Source organism: Gossypium raimondii, chromosome 5, assembly GCF_025698545.1.
Source record: "Gossypium raimondii isolate GPD5lz chromosome 5, ASM2569854v1, whole genome shotgun sequence".
Classification (NCBI taxonomy): Eukaryota; Viridiplantae; Streptophyta; class Magnoliopsida; order Malvales; family Malvaceae; genus Gossypium; species Gossypium raimondii.
In genome coordinates, this window is record NC_068569.1 from 28,206,964 (window position 1) to 28,221,432 (window position 14,469).

Genomic DNA, 14,469 nt, shown 5'->3' on the forward strand with positions numbered 1-14,469 from the left:
CCTGTAAAATTAAAAATTTTCTTAAGTAATTCGTTACGATTTTCCATTTTACAAGAAAAAAGAGCTAAAAATAATTCTAAAAGATAAAAATAAATAAAATGACAATTTGATAGATTTTGTCAATGTTGAGGATAAAATTTATTAAACTTTTAGAATTAGAACTAAAATGATCAGTTTTGTAAATATTGAAGTCCAAATTTTTTTTATATTTAGGATGAAATTGATAGGATGTGTAAAATTAGAGGATAAATTTATTACTAGACCAATAAAAAGCTCATATTAGTTTAGAGTGACTAACATATTTAATTTCAAAAATTTAGTTACTAAATCGAAAAATTAATTGTTAAATGATCAAAATAGAACGAAAGACCTAGTTGAGTGACTAATTTTATAATTTATCCATAAAAATAATTTTCAAAATAAATTTAACGTTCCACATCATCATTTAACAAATAATTTAACAGATAAAATCCTAAAAAGAAATTAATTTACACGTTTCAAAATATATAAAAACTAATTTACTTATTTTTTAAATAAATTCCTAAATACATTACTCCCTTCAAAAATTCCATAGCTTGAGTAGTTTTTTTCATATAAACCTTCGATGTGAATCGGTGTACCGCAATAAAGGGGGCGAAAGAGAAAGCCAAAGGAGTGATGGGCAAATTATGTGGTCCAAACTCAAAAGCTGCTAATTTGTTTGTTGCGAAGACCAAGAAGACCAAGGAGTTTCCGCTTGGAGTTTAATCCTCCTATTTAACCAATGCTTTAAACATGCTTTCTTAACGACCCTCCTCCACTTTCATCATTTCCCAAACCTATAAACATGTCCAATTTCCATTTTCTTTCATCGGCATTAATATTCTTCCACTGTTTCATGGTCATCTACGCCGTGACTACCAGAAACCTCACCACCGATCAATCTGTTCTTCTCGAATTTAAACACCAAATCAATGATCCTCATGGCATCCTAGTCGACAACTGGACCACCAGCCACTCTTTCTGTAACTGGATCGGTGTCACTTGCGGTGCTAAGCATAACAGAATCGTAGCTTTGAATCTTCCCAACATGAATCTTGCCGGAACTATCCCTCCGGAATTAGGGAACCTCTCGTTCTTAGCCTCTCTTAATTTGAGTGGCAATGGATTCCATGGCGATTTGCCGGTAGAGTTGGGGCAACTGAGTCGTCTGAAACTCGTCGACTTAAGCTCCAATTTCTTTACCGGGGAAATCCCATCATCATTTGGAAGATTGAACCAGGTTTCAGACTTGGTTCTCAGCAATAACAATCTGACTGGAGCAATCCCTCCCGAGATAAGTAATCTTTTGAATATGAGAACACTTGACTTGGAATCAAACAAGCTTTATGGGTCTATACCTTCTTCCATTTACAACATTTCTTCATTGCGAAAGATTTATTTATCCTTGAATAGTTTATCTGGTAAAATCCCAGATGATATGTGCCACCATCTTTCCAATTTGGAGGCACTTTACTTGGGCACAAACGAGTTGTCAGGTCAGATTCCAACAACTATACATGAATGCAGGAATCTTCAAGGATTAGCATTAGATTACAATGAGTTGAGTGGCAGCATTCCCAGGAGTATTGGAAATCTAACTGCACTTACAGAGCTATATTTGGGTGGAAATAATTTAGAAGGTAAGTTTTAAAGAAAAAAAGTGATGATATTTTAGAGTATAATAAGAAATGAAATAATCCATAAAGTGAGATTAGAGGGTGTGGCAACTTGATTTATGTTATTTGAACAGGTGAGATCCCTTGGGAAATTGGAAATCTGTTGAATTTGGAGATATTTTTCGCTATGGATATGAGGCTTACTGGACTCATTCCCACAAGCATCGGCAATTTAACCTACCTCAAGGAGATATATTTAGGTCCTAATTTTTTAGAAGGTACTTCTAATTAACTAACATTTATTTATTATTATATTACAAAAATAAATAAAAAAGAGAGAAATATATTTTATAAAATTAATAGAATGGCCTAAAAGAAAATAGCCGTTCTTTTTTTATTCAAAGCTTCTCATGAAAAAAGAATTTTGGTATTTGAAGAGAAGAGATGCCTATGGGTGAAACTTGGACAAAATAATTGTTTCCTTAGTCTTGTCTGGCAAAAATCATTTAAATATAAAATATTATAAATATTGATATGTTCATATATAATATAATATAATATAATATTTTAATTAATTTTCATGGTGCCTAAAATTTGAAAGTCTAAAAAGAAGTGGATGCTGACATATGCAGGTGAAATTCCATGGGAGATTGGGAATATTCATTCATTGGAGATATTTTCAGCACCAAATATGAGCTTAAATGGGGAGATTCCACGTTCTATTCTCAATGGTTCTTCTTTGACAGCCATTTATCTCATGCTCAATCATTTATCTGGTAAGTTTAAGCTTCTTTTTATGGTAGAAGTTGGTGGTTATATAACAAATAATGCAAAACACCAAATTACCTTTGCAATTAAATTAGGGAATTAAAAGAAAAGGTGTTGAATATACATTTCAAATTTTGTTTAACTATCTTTAAGTTGGCATATATTACTTTTTAAATATATATATAATTATTTTATTTAAAATTTAGTAGTTATTATACATTAATATTATTATAGATTTTATTAAATTTTAAATATAAATAATTTAATATATTTTATAATATTTGTATTATATTAAATTATATTTAATTTTCATTGATAAAATTATATAATTCATAAAAACAATATATTATAAACTTCAAAATGGGTCGAGTTAACCTTCAACTTTAAATATTGGACCTCAAGCCTGACTCAAATTTTAAATAGACTTTTTTTTTTTGTCTAATCTTATTTTTTAAGTTTAATGTTTTTCTCGTAACCCTCCTAAATTTGGTGCAAAACTTTAAGCTTAGTCAAAGAGCTAAGTCCAAACTCTACAATCAATGTTAGAATCATGACAAGTACCTCTTAAGATATAGTTTTAAAAATAAATTAATATAATACTTGTCATCATTTTAACACTACTTGTGAAACTTTTACTGAGATTGTACCTGATATATATATATATAGATAGACACTAGTTTTAACTCACATGTGTTGTACGTTAAAGAGATAACCATATATGTGTTAAATAATTAAGATAACGATAGAAATATTAAAAATGTAATTAATGTTAAAAGTAATTTTTTAAAATTAATGTATAATTTACAAATCATTTCATATAAAAATAATATTATGTAAAATTACTTAATTATAAAAATATATGATTTATAATAAATAAATTATAATTAATCATAATTCTCGTACGAATATATATTGTTATAGAGAGCACTGTAACTTAAGAATTTGAATCCTAAATTTACTACATATTATCTTTTAAGTATAGCTATAAGAATCAAATACATTAAGCCTCAAGTTCAATCACTTAATAAATATTTAGTTTAAAGAAAAATTATTTCATACAAAATTTAAAATTACGCATAATTTCTCTCCAACTTTTAAATATAAGGATAAATATGTCTTAGCGTGTTTGAACTTACACCCTTTACTGTCAACAATTATTATGAATAGTCCTAGACTCATTCAAATTAACCTTTATTAAAAGTGATCAAGAACTACTTGAGTTTGTGGAGTACATACAAAGAAGCGGGTTAATATGTAAATTCGTGTGAAAATTGAAACTTCTCACTCTATTTTGCATTAATCAAAATTTGTCGTACATTTACCACTACATAGACTCTATATTGAATTTTGCATTGTTATTTTTACTTGATTGAATTTTGGTACTAATATTTGGTTTTTCTTTCAATTTTGCGATTTAATTTCAATTTAAAATAATTTGATTGTAAATTAAAATTAAAATTAAAATTTATTCCAAGTATTTTATTTTAATAGCTTAAAATAATATAATATAAAAATCACAATTATTTTATAAAAACTTATTTTTGTTTTATTTTTCTTTTAAAAAATGCAAGTGTTTCTTCCACTAAATTAGAATTCTAAGTTAATTTATTAATATTTTATAAATTTTAATATTTTATAAATTGAAAATTAATTTAATTATATGAATTAAATTTAATGACAAATTTTAGTAAAATTCAATTATATAATAGTTGAATGATAGATTTATTTATATTCAAACTGTAATGACAAAGATCAATTAAAATAATATATAGAGACAAATTTTAATATTCATCTATAATATACTTGAGTCAGTGAAATAAGAAGAGACAGTAGATAATATCACCTAAAATATAGAAGACGATAGGCAACAATATGAAAAACCTAAGGAAAACAACACATACACATAACAGTGCATATAAATTCTATAGAAAAAGAGGCTACTCTAAACATTCACACAAAGCATACAAACACCGACGCTAGGACTTCCAAATATTTTCATTAGCAATCGTGTTTTTCCTTAAACCATTACTTAAACATTAGCTTACCACATACAATCTTGCAAAATAATAAAACAAATAAATTAATTTATGTCTTTTAGGTACTGATGCAAACATTTTTTTTCCGTTCTCAAGGTAAATTACCAGACATAAGGTCGGATTCAAATCTTGAGGAGCTTCACCTATGGGGCAACAATCTTAGTGGAAACATTCCTGAATCTATCTCTAATGTTTCTAAACTCAGAAACATCGCATTGATGGCAAACTCATTCTCTGGTCATATTCCAAATAGTCTTGGCAATCTAACATTTCTCGAGGAGTTACGCCTTTGGAAGAACAACTTGACCATTGAAACTAATTCAAATGGTGAGTGGAGCTTCTTCGCTTCCTTGCTGAATTGCAAGTATCTGAAAGTGTTAGATTTATCGGTCAACCCATTGAAGGGAGTTCTTCCAACTTCCATCTCCAATCTCTCCGAAACGCTTCAAGTTTTCTCTTGCGCGGATTGCAGAATTGAAGGCACCATTCCCACGGAAATCGGTCGCTTGAACAATGCAATGATTTTGGAACTTACCAACAATGAACTTATTGGATCCATTCCAACAACGATAGGAGGGCTAACGAATCTCCAATACTTGGGTCTTAGTGGAAATAAGTTGAAAGGCTCCATCCCACATGATCTTTGCGGTTTAAAGGGATTGTTTGAATTATCATTAGATGATAACGAGCTCGATGGACCTTTACCTCCATGTTTGGGCGAGTTGACTTCTATGAGAAAACTACACTTGTCCTTCAACAAGTTGCATTCATCAATACCTTTCAGTTTATGGAGCTTGAAAGATATCTTAGAAGTAGACTTGTCGTCCAACTATTTCAACGGTTCCCTTCCACTTGAAATCGGAAAGTTGAGCGTACTACAACACTTGAACTTGTCAATGAATTCGTTATCAAATGACATCCCATCCACAATTGGAAATCTTCGTGATCTGCAAGTTCTAGCCCTTTCAAGTAATAGGTTTCAAGGCCTTATCCCTACGTCATTCGGTGACTTGGTGAGTTTGGAAAGCTTGGATTTATCAGACAACAACCTCTCCGGAGTCATTCCCAGATCTCTAGAAGGGCTTCGTCACCTCAATAATTTTAATGTGTCTCTGAATAGATTGGAAGGGGAGATACCAAGTGGAGGGCCTTTTGCGAACTTCACAAGCCAATCATTCATGAAAAATTACGCACTGTGTGGTTCACCTAGATTACAAGTCTCACCATGCAAAAGTAACACCCATCGAAATTCAAAGAAGACCCTTTTACATGTTTTGAGGTATGTTTTACCAATAGTTGCTTCAATCATCACAGTCGTTACCTTAATAGTTGTCTGCACACCATTGAAGAAGAAGAGGAAGAGTACAAGCTCCACTACGATAGAAGATTCATTTCCTTTGAAGGAATGGAAAAGAATTTCGTATGATCAGTTATCGAAAGCGACCGATGGATTTAGCGGAGGAAACATTCTTGGTTCGGGAAGTTTCGGCACTGTATATAAAGGAATACTTTTTGATGAGACCGAAGTTGCAATAAAAGTTTTTAATTTGCAAATAGAGGGAGCGTTTAGGAGTTTCGACGTCGAATGCGAAGTGATGAGTAAGATCATTCATCGTAATCTCGTCAAGGTCATTACTTGTTGTTCTAGTACTACTGATTTCAAAGCCCTAGTGCTTGAACTCATGCCAAATGGAAGCCTTGACAAATGGCTATACTCTAACAATCATTTCTTGGATATTCTACAAAGAATCAACATAATGATAGATGTTGCATCGGCACTAGAATACCTCCACTCGGGATATTCGACTCCTCTAATCCATTGCGACCTAAAACCAAGTAACGTCTTACTAGACAAAGACATGATTGCTCATGTGGGAGATTTTGGGATTGCCAAATTATTAGGAGAAGGAGATTCCATGAAGCAAACAATGACGCTTGCCACCATTGGCTATATGGCACCAGGTGATGTTTTGATTTCCATTTGTTTTTCTTTGTTGTGACATTTTAGTATTTTTTATTGATATCTAATTGCATCATAGCATCATTATTGATTTAATTATATGTTTAAAATGTAGAGTATGGATCAGCAGGAATTATTTCCGTGAAAAGTGATGTCTATAGTTATGGTATTTTATTAATGGAAACTTTCACAAGAAAAAAGCCTACAGATGAAATTTTTGCTGGAGAAATGAGCATGAAGCATTGGGTGAAAACATCACTAGGTAATGGAATAATTGGGGCAGGAGATTCTGGTTTACTTGAAGAAGATGACAAATACTTTGTTGTTAAAGCAAATTGTATATCCTCAATTATGAAATTGGCTTTAGATTGTTCGGCTGAATTACCTGAAGATAGGACTGATATGGAGAATGTTCTTTCCATGCTCAAGAACATCAAAAGAAAACTTATGAATGACATAGAAGAAGATTAATACGGTAAGGAATACGGTAAGGAATACATAGAATTTAATCAACTTCCTTTTGAGATAGCTTTTCTTTATATTTATTTATTTATTTATTTATTTTGCAGATTAAAAGTTGCTATCATAATACGATAAATAATGTTTTGAGGTTTGATTCTTATCAGTAATCTGATATGGCAAGTGTTGTGTAAGTATCATTTTCAGCTTTCTATGATGCCAATGGCATGCCTTGACCTTGGATTGAGATAACCATCTCCAAATTTTCTTTTGTTAGCTAGTTCAAATTACTTTATGATGGCTAGCTGCAACTTACTTTTATGATTATTTCTTATTTTCTTAAATTTAAATAAATAATTGAATTTCAGTTCGACTTATAAAACTTGTTTAACAACATTAAATAAAATCATTAATTTATGGAATATTTTGAAATGCTTTGGTATACTAATAACCATTTTTTTATTTATCTTATGATCGAATATCAATGTTCAAATTTAATTCCAAATTAATATTGAGTAGATTTCAAAATTTCAACTCTTCGTATCTTTAAATTATTTCGTGTTTTTATCTGAATAGTAATAATGAAGATTTTAATTAAAGTGAAATTTTACTTCCAATGTTGTATAATTAAAATTTAATTTATATATATATTTTATATATTTTCATAATTTTTTGTACAATCAATGTTTTAATATTTTGATTGTCATATTTCATATTTTATTCATGTAAATCATGTATATCAAACTTGGAGTTACTTGAAATTTTTTAAATATTTACTTTATGTGAAACAAAACTTTCAATTTATGTAAAAATCTTTTAACCATTCAATATATTAGTATAAACAATATTTTAGATCGATATGATAAAAAATATCGGATTAGTTCGAAAATTTACAACAATTATATCAATAAAATTCAACAATTAATGTAACGCCCCAAACCCGGCTTAGGCGTTATGGCCAAATCTGGAGTTGCTACTTAATATGATTTACGACAATTATATCTATAAAATTCAAAGATCCCGGTTTTATTCAAAATCATTTCTTATCATTCTATTTACTTAAAACATTGTTTTGTTTATATTTTCTAAAATTTATAAATTTCACAGCGAAAGACTCCTTAAAAAAGGATATTTGAGAAGATACAGTTCGTTGTTTGAAAAACCTTTATTTTGGTAGGAATGCAAATTTTGTCGACTAGATCATTTTAGCAGTATTAAGCAAAATACGAGAATAAGTTTAAAAAAAAAATCTAAATACTCCAGAGAGTCCAAAAATTTACAAGACCGAAACACCAAAACTTAAATAATCCAATTTAAAAAGATTATGACATTAACCGAGCTCCCGTTTGAACCGATCCGCCTAAGTCTGAGGATTACCTAAAAACATCAGTCAGACAAAGAGTGAGTTTTTGAAACTTAGTGTATATCAAATAACTTAAAGCAGTTAGATGCATGTTAAACAGATTATCAGAAACATATTTAGAATTGAATAGAACAGACATGACATATAATCCTACCCCAACCGCTACACACCATCTTTGACCATCCTAACACACCATATGGGTATAAAACAGTCATCCATCCCTACACACCACTTAATGTCAATCAGACACTTTACAGAATAGTTGCAGCTGAGTTGCCGGATCAACAGGTGATTTAACACCTTTGCCACAGAATCACTTCCTCTACATGTTATTTACAACCCAACCCAAATGCAGATATAGAAAATAATAAATGTCATGCATATTCAGAGCAGGAATTATACATGCTATAATTTTACATGCACATCATATCTGATACAAATCATAAACTTAACATTAGTTTTCGGGTTTATCTATCAATCAGCATCTTAATTACTCTTATAGATAACAGAAACTGTACTAACAAATGTCCATATTTCATGTTTTTTAGTACATTTATTCACATACTGACCCTACGGAAGACCCACAGTCGATCGAGACCTTGCGCATGGCCTTAGGGAAAATTTTAGAATTTTGGGCCCACACGCCCATCTGGTCCATACGACCCAATTAGCCCAGACCGTGTTTTACACACGGTCCAGTTCACGGCCGTGTGGCGTATACAGTGAACTTTTTTGACTTTCACTGATTACTTTTTTTTTGTATTTTTAATACACACCTGGTCTAGATTCGATACGAGCGCTCCCACGAGATAACCAGTACCTAAAAAACATCACAAACTTAACAAATTATTCCTTACGAACTGTAACACCCTTAGCCCGTATCCGTTGCCGAAACAGGGTTACGAAGCATTACAGAATATACAGATCAAGTAAACAAATATTTCATTTTATACAATATTCATGTTAGAAATCAAACATAAAGTCCCTTATATGAACCCTCGAGGTCCAAAACATGCATTAGAAACGAGTCGGAACTAAACCGAGTATTCAGATAAATTTTCACAAAATCTAAAATTTTTTCCTAGGTGTAGGGGTCACACGCCTATGTGGTCAGGCCGTGTGGTTCACACGGCCAAGGGACACGACCGTGTCTCAGGCTGTGTAACTCTTTGACTTGGGTCACACGGCCAAGCCACACGCCTGTGTGCTAGGTTGTGTGTAAATACCTGAGCATTCTGTTTTGAAATTTTAAAGATGCAGGGGACACGCGGCCAGGTCACATGCCCATATGCTAGGTCGTGTGTCACACACGGCTGAGACAAACGCCCATGTCTCTGCTCGTGTAGACAAAAATAGGCTATTTTTCAAGCCATATTTCTCACCCTATTTTGTCATCCTCCTACACCAACACTCTAACGTATTTACAAGCTATTATAGGTCATTTAACCCAACTCAAAATCAAGTCCTATACATGATATAATACCTCATATAATCAAGTTTGCACACTTACTTAAATTACCAAGTTCACATATATGCATATGTTATCAAATATGCTAACTTAATTCATTCATCAATATGCCAATATAATATCTATCAATCAACCATTTCAAACACATACCAAACATATCCATCACAAGCTATTCCAATGGCTAGTTACAATTAAAGCATTTATATGCTGATATTGGTCAATCAACCTATACATGCCATTATAACCATAATTGATTTACTATATATATATATATATATCGAAATAGGCTGATAGATAGTGTAAGTGATCTCTGCCAAGCTTCCAATCCAACGAGCCTCCGAATTACTATAGAACAGGGGAAAATAAAACAGAGTAAGCATGAAATGCTTAGTAAATTCGTATAACATAGTAATTAACTTACCACTCATTTAAATTCAATATAAACATATAAGGCACATTCAATCAACTTGATCACGAGCCCTAACACATATCCTCATCACCCTTGTTAGTCATATATTTCATATAAATATCAAGAAACATGTATGGGCTCAACAATAATTAGATTTCCACGTACATATACTTTCCACATTATGTATTCATATAACATATACAAATCATATCCTTATATTTCTAGTACATTTGCATAATAATTCGTCTCGAGTTCAGATTATTTCATGTCGGAACTTTGCCCATTAAATCATTTGAAATGTCAGTGTCACACGGGTAATACACTCAAGGTGTACAAATCTATAATCATGGATGAACATATTCATCAAATAAATTCCATGTTCATATATTATCATCTCGTATTTCCGTATACCATGTATCATCATTTTCATGTATTTCAGGCAGATACGTACATTAATTCATTTCATGTTCATATTTTCTCATGTCAAGATTTTGCCCGTTAAATGATTGAAAAAAATCGATGAATACACAGGTAGTACACTCGAAGTGTACAAATCAGAAATTCGACAATTCATATTCAGGAGTGCTCTTTAAAGCACATAATCAGGAAATCCTCTCCCAAGACATATAACAGGAAGCTCACAAAGAGCCATTAATTGGGAAGCTCACAAAGAGCCTATCAGGAAGCTTATCCGGGCTATATAACATAAAGCTCATAAGAGCCATAATCAAGAAGTTCACAAAGAACTTTTAATCAAGAAACTCACGAAGAGCCTTTAATCAGGAGCTCCGGATAGCTATATATCGGGAAGTTCAAGCGAGCCATTTCAAGACACTCACAAAGAGTTACATTTGTGTCCGCAATATATGCAGGATCACAACCGATCATATAACAGAATGCTCACAAAGAGTTGCTGTAGTCCGCAATACATACAAGATCACTATCGATTAGGATGCTCACAGGAACCATATAGCGGGAAGCTCGAGAAGGCTTATAATGGGATGCTTGTAGGAGCTGTGGTGTGTCTACAACATATGCAGGACCACAACCAAACAGGAAATCTTGTATCCATCGAATTCCATTATTCAAACGGGATTTAATATTTATCGGGCTTTGTCGGATATGTAACCAATTTCATACATTTGGCTTTTATACAATTCACATACACAAGATTTAATTCAATATAAATATACACAATTTAGTTACACAAACTTACCTTTACAAATGTTCGTATACGTAAAATCTACTAATCCGATATTTTCTCTTTTCCTCGTTCTAACTCCGAATTTGGTCTATCCGAATCTATATGAATGAATTTAACATTAATTCATGTTCATTTCAATTTAATTCACATCTTAGGAAAAGTTACCATTTTGCCCCTAAACTTTTAATTAATGACGATTTCGTCTCTAGGCTCGAAAAATAAAATTCATGCAATTTAATCCTTATTCCAAGCCTAGTCGATTTTTACATATAAAATTTACAGCCCATGTATTTCATAAAATTTATAAATTTTCCATGAATTTTACATCTTTTCAATATAGTCCCTAAATCATAATTTCATCAAAATTCCCTTTATAAAAGTTGTTTATCTATCAACAACCTTTCATTTTCTACCATAAAACTTCATAATTCATCTATGTTCATCCATGGCAAAACCTTAGTACCTTGATAAATTACCTTGATAACTTTGCAAATTAATCCCTGAGATAGCTAGATTAAGCTATTACGATCTCGAAAATATAAAAATCATTAAAAACGGGCAAGAATAGTTACCTAATCAAGCAAAATAAGTTTGCTTGAGCTTAGGTTTCCATGGCTAGGGTTTCCATGCTTTTAATTTGGGAAAGATGATATAAATGATGATAGTTTTATTTTTTTGGTATATATCACCTTTTATTATTTCACTTTCCAATTTCATCCTTTTCTTTATTTTATTTTCCATGGATGAATTATCATTAACCACTAAGCATTTTTAATGTTCTATTTGTCATATAAGGACCTCAAATTTTGAAATTCATAGCTATTTAATCCTTTTAGCTATTAGAACTCAACTTTTTCACTTTGTGCAATTTGGTCCTTTATCAAATTAAACATGTAATCGGTAAAATTTCTTTACGAAATTTTTATACGACATTAGTATCATACTATAGACTATAAAATAATATATTTTTTTTCCAAAATTAGATTTTTTGTCCCAAAACCATTGTTCAGATTTTACCGAAAACGGGCTATTACTCGAACACTCTAATTACGAAACTAAAGTCCATCGACTTCCTAATGAGTCAAAACTTGAACAACCACAACTATACCAAATTGATAGAATCACTTATCCTTGAATGAACAACACTTTCCTACGAGGATTAATTCGCCGAAGGAGCGTTAAACTCAAGATTCTCACCCAAATAAATAGATTCACAACCATTAATTCCTGTTACAAAAACCATCATCACAACTTCACCACTCCAAAATCCTTTAACCAAACGAACATACAAAAACCAAGAAAATAAATAAGAACAAAGCCCTACTTACCAAGCCGAAATAAGAAATAAAAGGAAATCCAAATCGCAACGATTCAATCAAAAAATTAGAGGCCAAAATTAATAAAAGAAGCAAAAAATGGGAAGGGACCAAAAAACGACAGAATAAAATTACAGAGAAACAAAAACATCGAGAAAAGAGGGAATTTTTTGGGAACAAAACAAAAACAAAAAACAAAAAATTAAATTAAATTCAAAATAATAATCTCAACTCCCCACTACCAACTAAATCTGACACACTAATACTCATCCAACTATTACAGAATTTTAATTCCACCAAACCTCTACTACAAAAACGACAAGCACACACAGAAGCAAAAAAAATTACCATGCGCTCATGCAGGGATTTGAACACAAGATCTTAGGGAAAGTTAACACCTTACCACTTGAACTAACAAGCTCATTCTAACATAAGTTGACCGAAAATATTGTTTAAGCCAAACAATCAATGAAAAGCCTAGGAACAAAAATAATTAAAATTTCCCAAAATTAGATTCGAACCCAAAACCTCAAACACAAAATCAAGGCATTTAACTTATTGAAACATATACTTATTTATTGAGTAAATCCAACAAACCAAATACTTGAATTTCTAGGGCATTACAGTTAATCATAATTCCACCTAAATTGATTCTCAAATGTTATGAAATAATACAAAACACAAGCATAATAGATTAGAATAAGGGGATTTGTATTGCATTTCTCTTCTTTTCATTACCATTACAAGTAGTATACTCCTATATATATAAGGAGATTAGACTCTATTTTCTAATATATAAATAGGAAATGGGTTACAATAAAATGAAAGGTGAAGAATTAAGGAAGATGAAATAAACATCCACTTAATAGCATTCATAACACTCCCCTTTGGATGTTTATTTTGTAAAAGATATGCCTCATTGAAAACCTTATTGGGAAAAACTCTGTGGGAAAAAGACCTAGTGAAGGATAAAAGAGTACACAATCCTTTAATATACAGTATGTCACAACCTTAAAAGAAAAATGTAGTGCAAATTTACTCCCCTTCATGTAAGCATCACTTAAGATATTTGAAATGACATAATCCAATGCTGAAAAGTAACTTCTCAAATGTAGCGGTAGGGAGTGCCTAATTGACTTCTTGATTATTCTTTGCATCGGGTGAGGGGTGTTACAATAGTGCATATTTTGCTCCCCTTATTTGAACATAATTTTACAACTCAATATTGAGTCATTTAACATTATTTATCAATGGTAAATCATCAACATATACAACAAATTTTGTTGATGTGTATCAATATAGTAATTAAATTCAATTGCATTCTCATGCTTTAGATGTTGCCAGCAACTTCATACAACATGATGTATTGTATCATTCATTATTACCAATACAATGAGTGCAATCGAACACATAAATAATTAATACTTCAAAACCATTGTTTCATAACATCATTGTATGACCATTTGTTCTTATTAAACGCTCAATCTTTAGGTTGAGACAAAATTTAATTTTAGATATACTTTCATTATAAAATTTATCTACCGAATAATTATTATTCTTGAAAATTATTCAATAACTCCAATGATAATTGATACATTAATATCAACAATGATGATAATAACTTATATGTATAAATAAATTAATTAATAAAACTCCTGAACAAGACCATACTTACATTTAATGATTTTATCATGAAACTCGAGTTTTATACTTTAGGCATCAATACTATCAAATAATTTATATCAACTGAATACAAATTCACTAGACCTAAATAAATAATTTTATTTAGTGTCAAAATATTGCATCCACAACACATTAATCATTTTTCATAACTAAAACCAAGTGTATT

The 14,469-nt window shown here is 31.1% G+C and overlaps 1 protein-coding gene across 3 annotated transcripts in view; it reads left to right on the forward strand.

Annotated features, from left to right (window-relative positions):
* The first annotated feature begins 673 nt into the window (after positions 1–673).
* Positions 674–14,469, forward strand: part of LOC105770776 (probable LRR receptor-like serine/threonine-protein kinase At3g47570) — an 83,186-nt gene continuing 69,390 nt past the window's right edge. Inside the window, exons 1-6 of one of the 3 annotated variants that reach the window (XM_052631453.1) lie at positions 742–1,661; positions 1,772–1,915; positions 2,270–2,413; positions 4,538–6,403; positions 6,517–6,888; positions 6,971–7,242. In XM_052631453.1, coding sequence (XP_052487413.1) covers positions 827–1,661; positions 1,772–1,915; positions 2,270–2,413; positions 4,538–6,403; positions 6,517–6,872 — 3,345 coding nt within the window. In that variant the 5' untranslated portion in view covers positions 742–826 and the 3' untranslated portion in view covers positions 6,873–6,888; positions 6,971–7,242. Of the gene's footprint in view, positions 1,662–1,771; positions 1,916–2,269; positions 2,414–4,537; positions 6,404–6,516; positions 6,889–6,970; positions 7,243–14,469 lie in introns of those variants that run through there. The other 2 variants (XM_012592112.2, XM_052631454.1) reach the window with 2 other exon arrangements.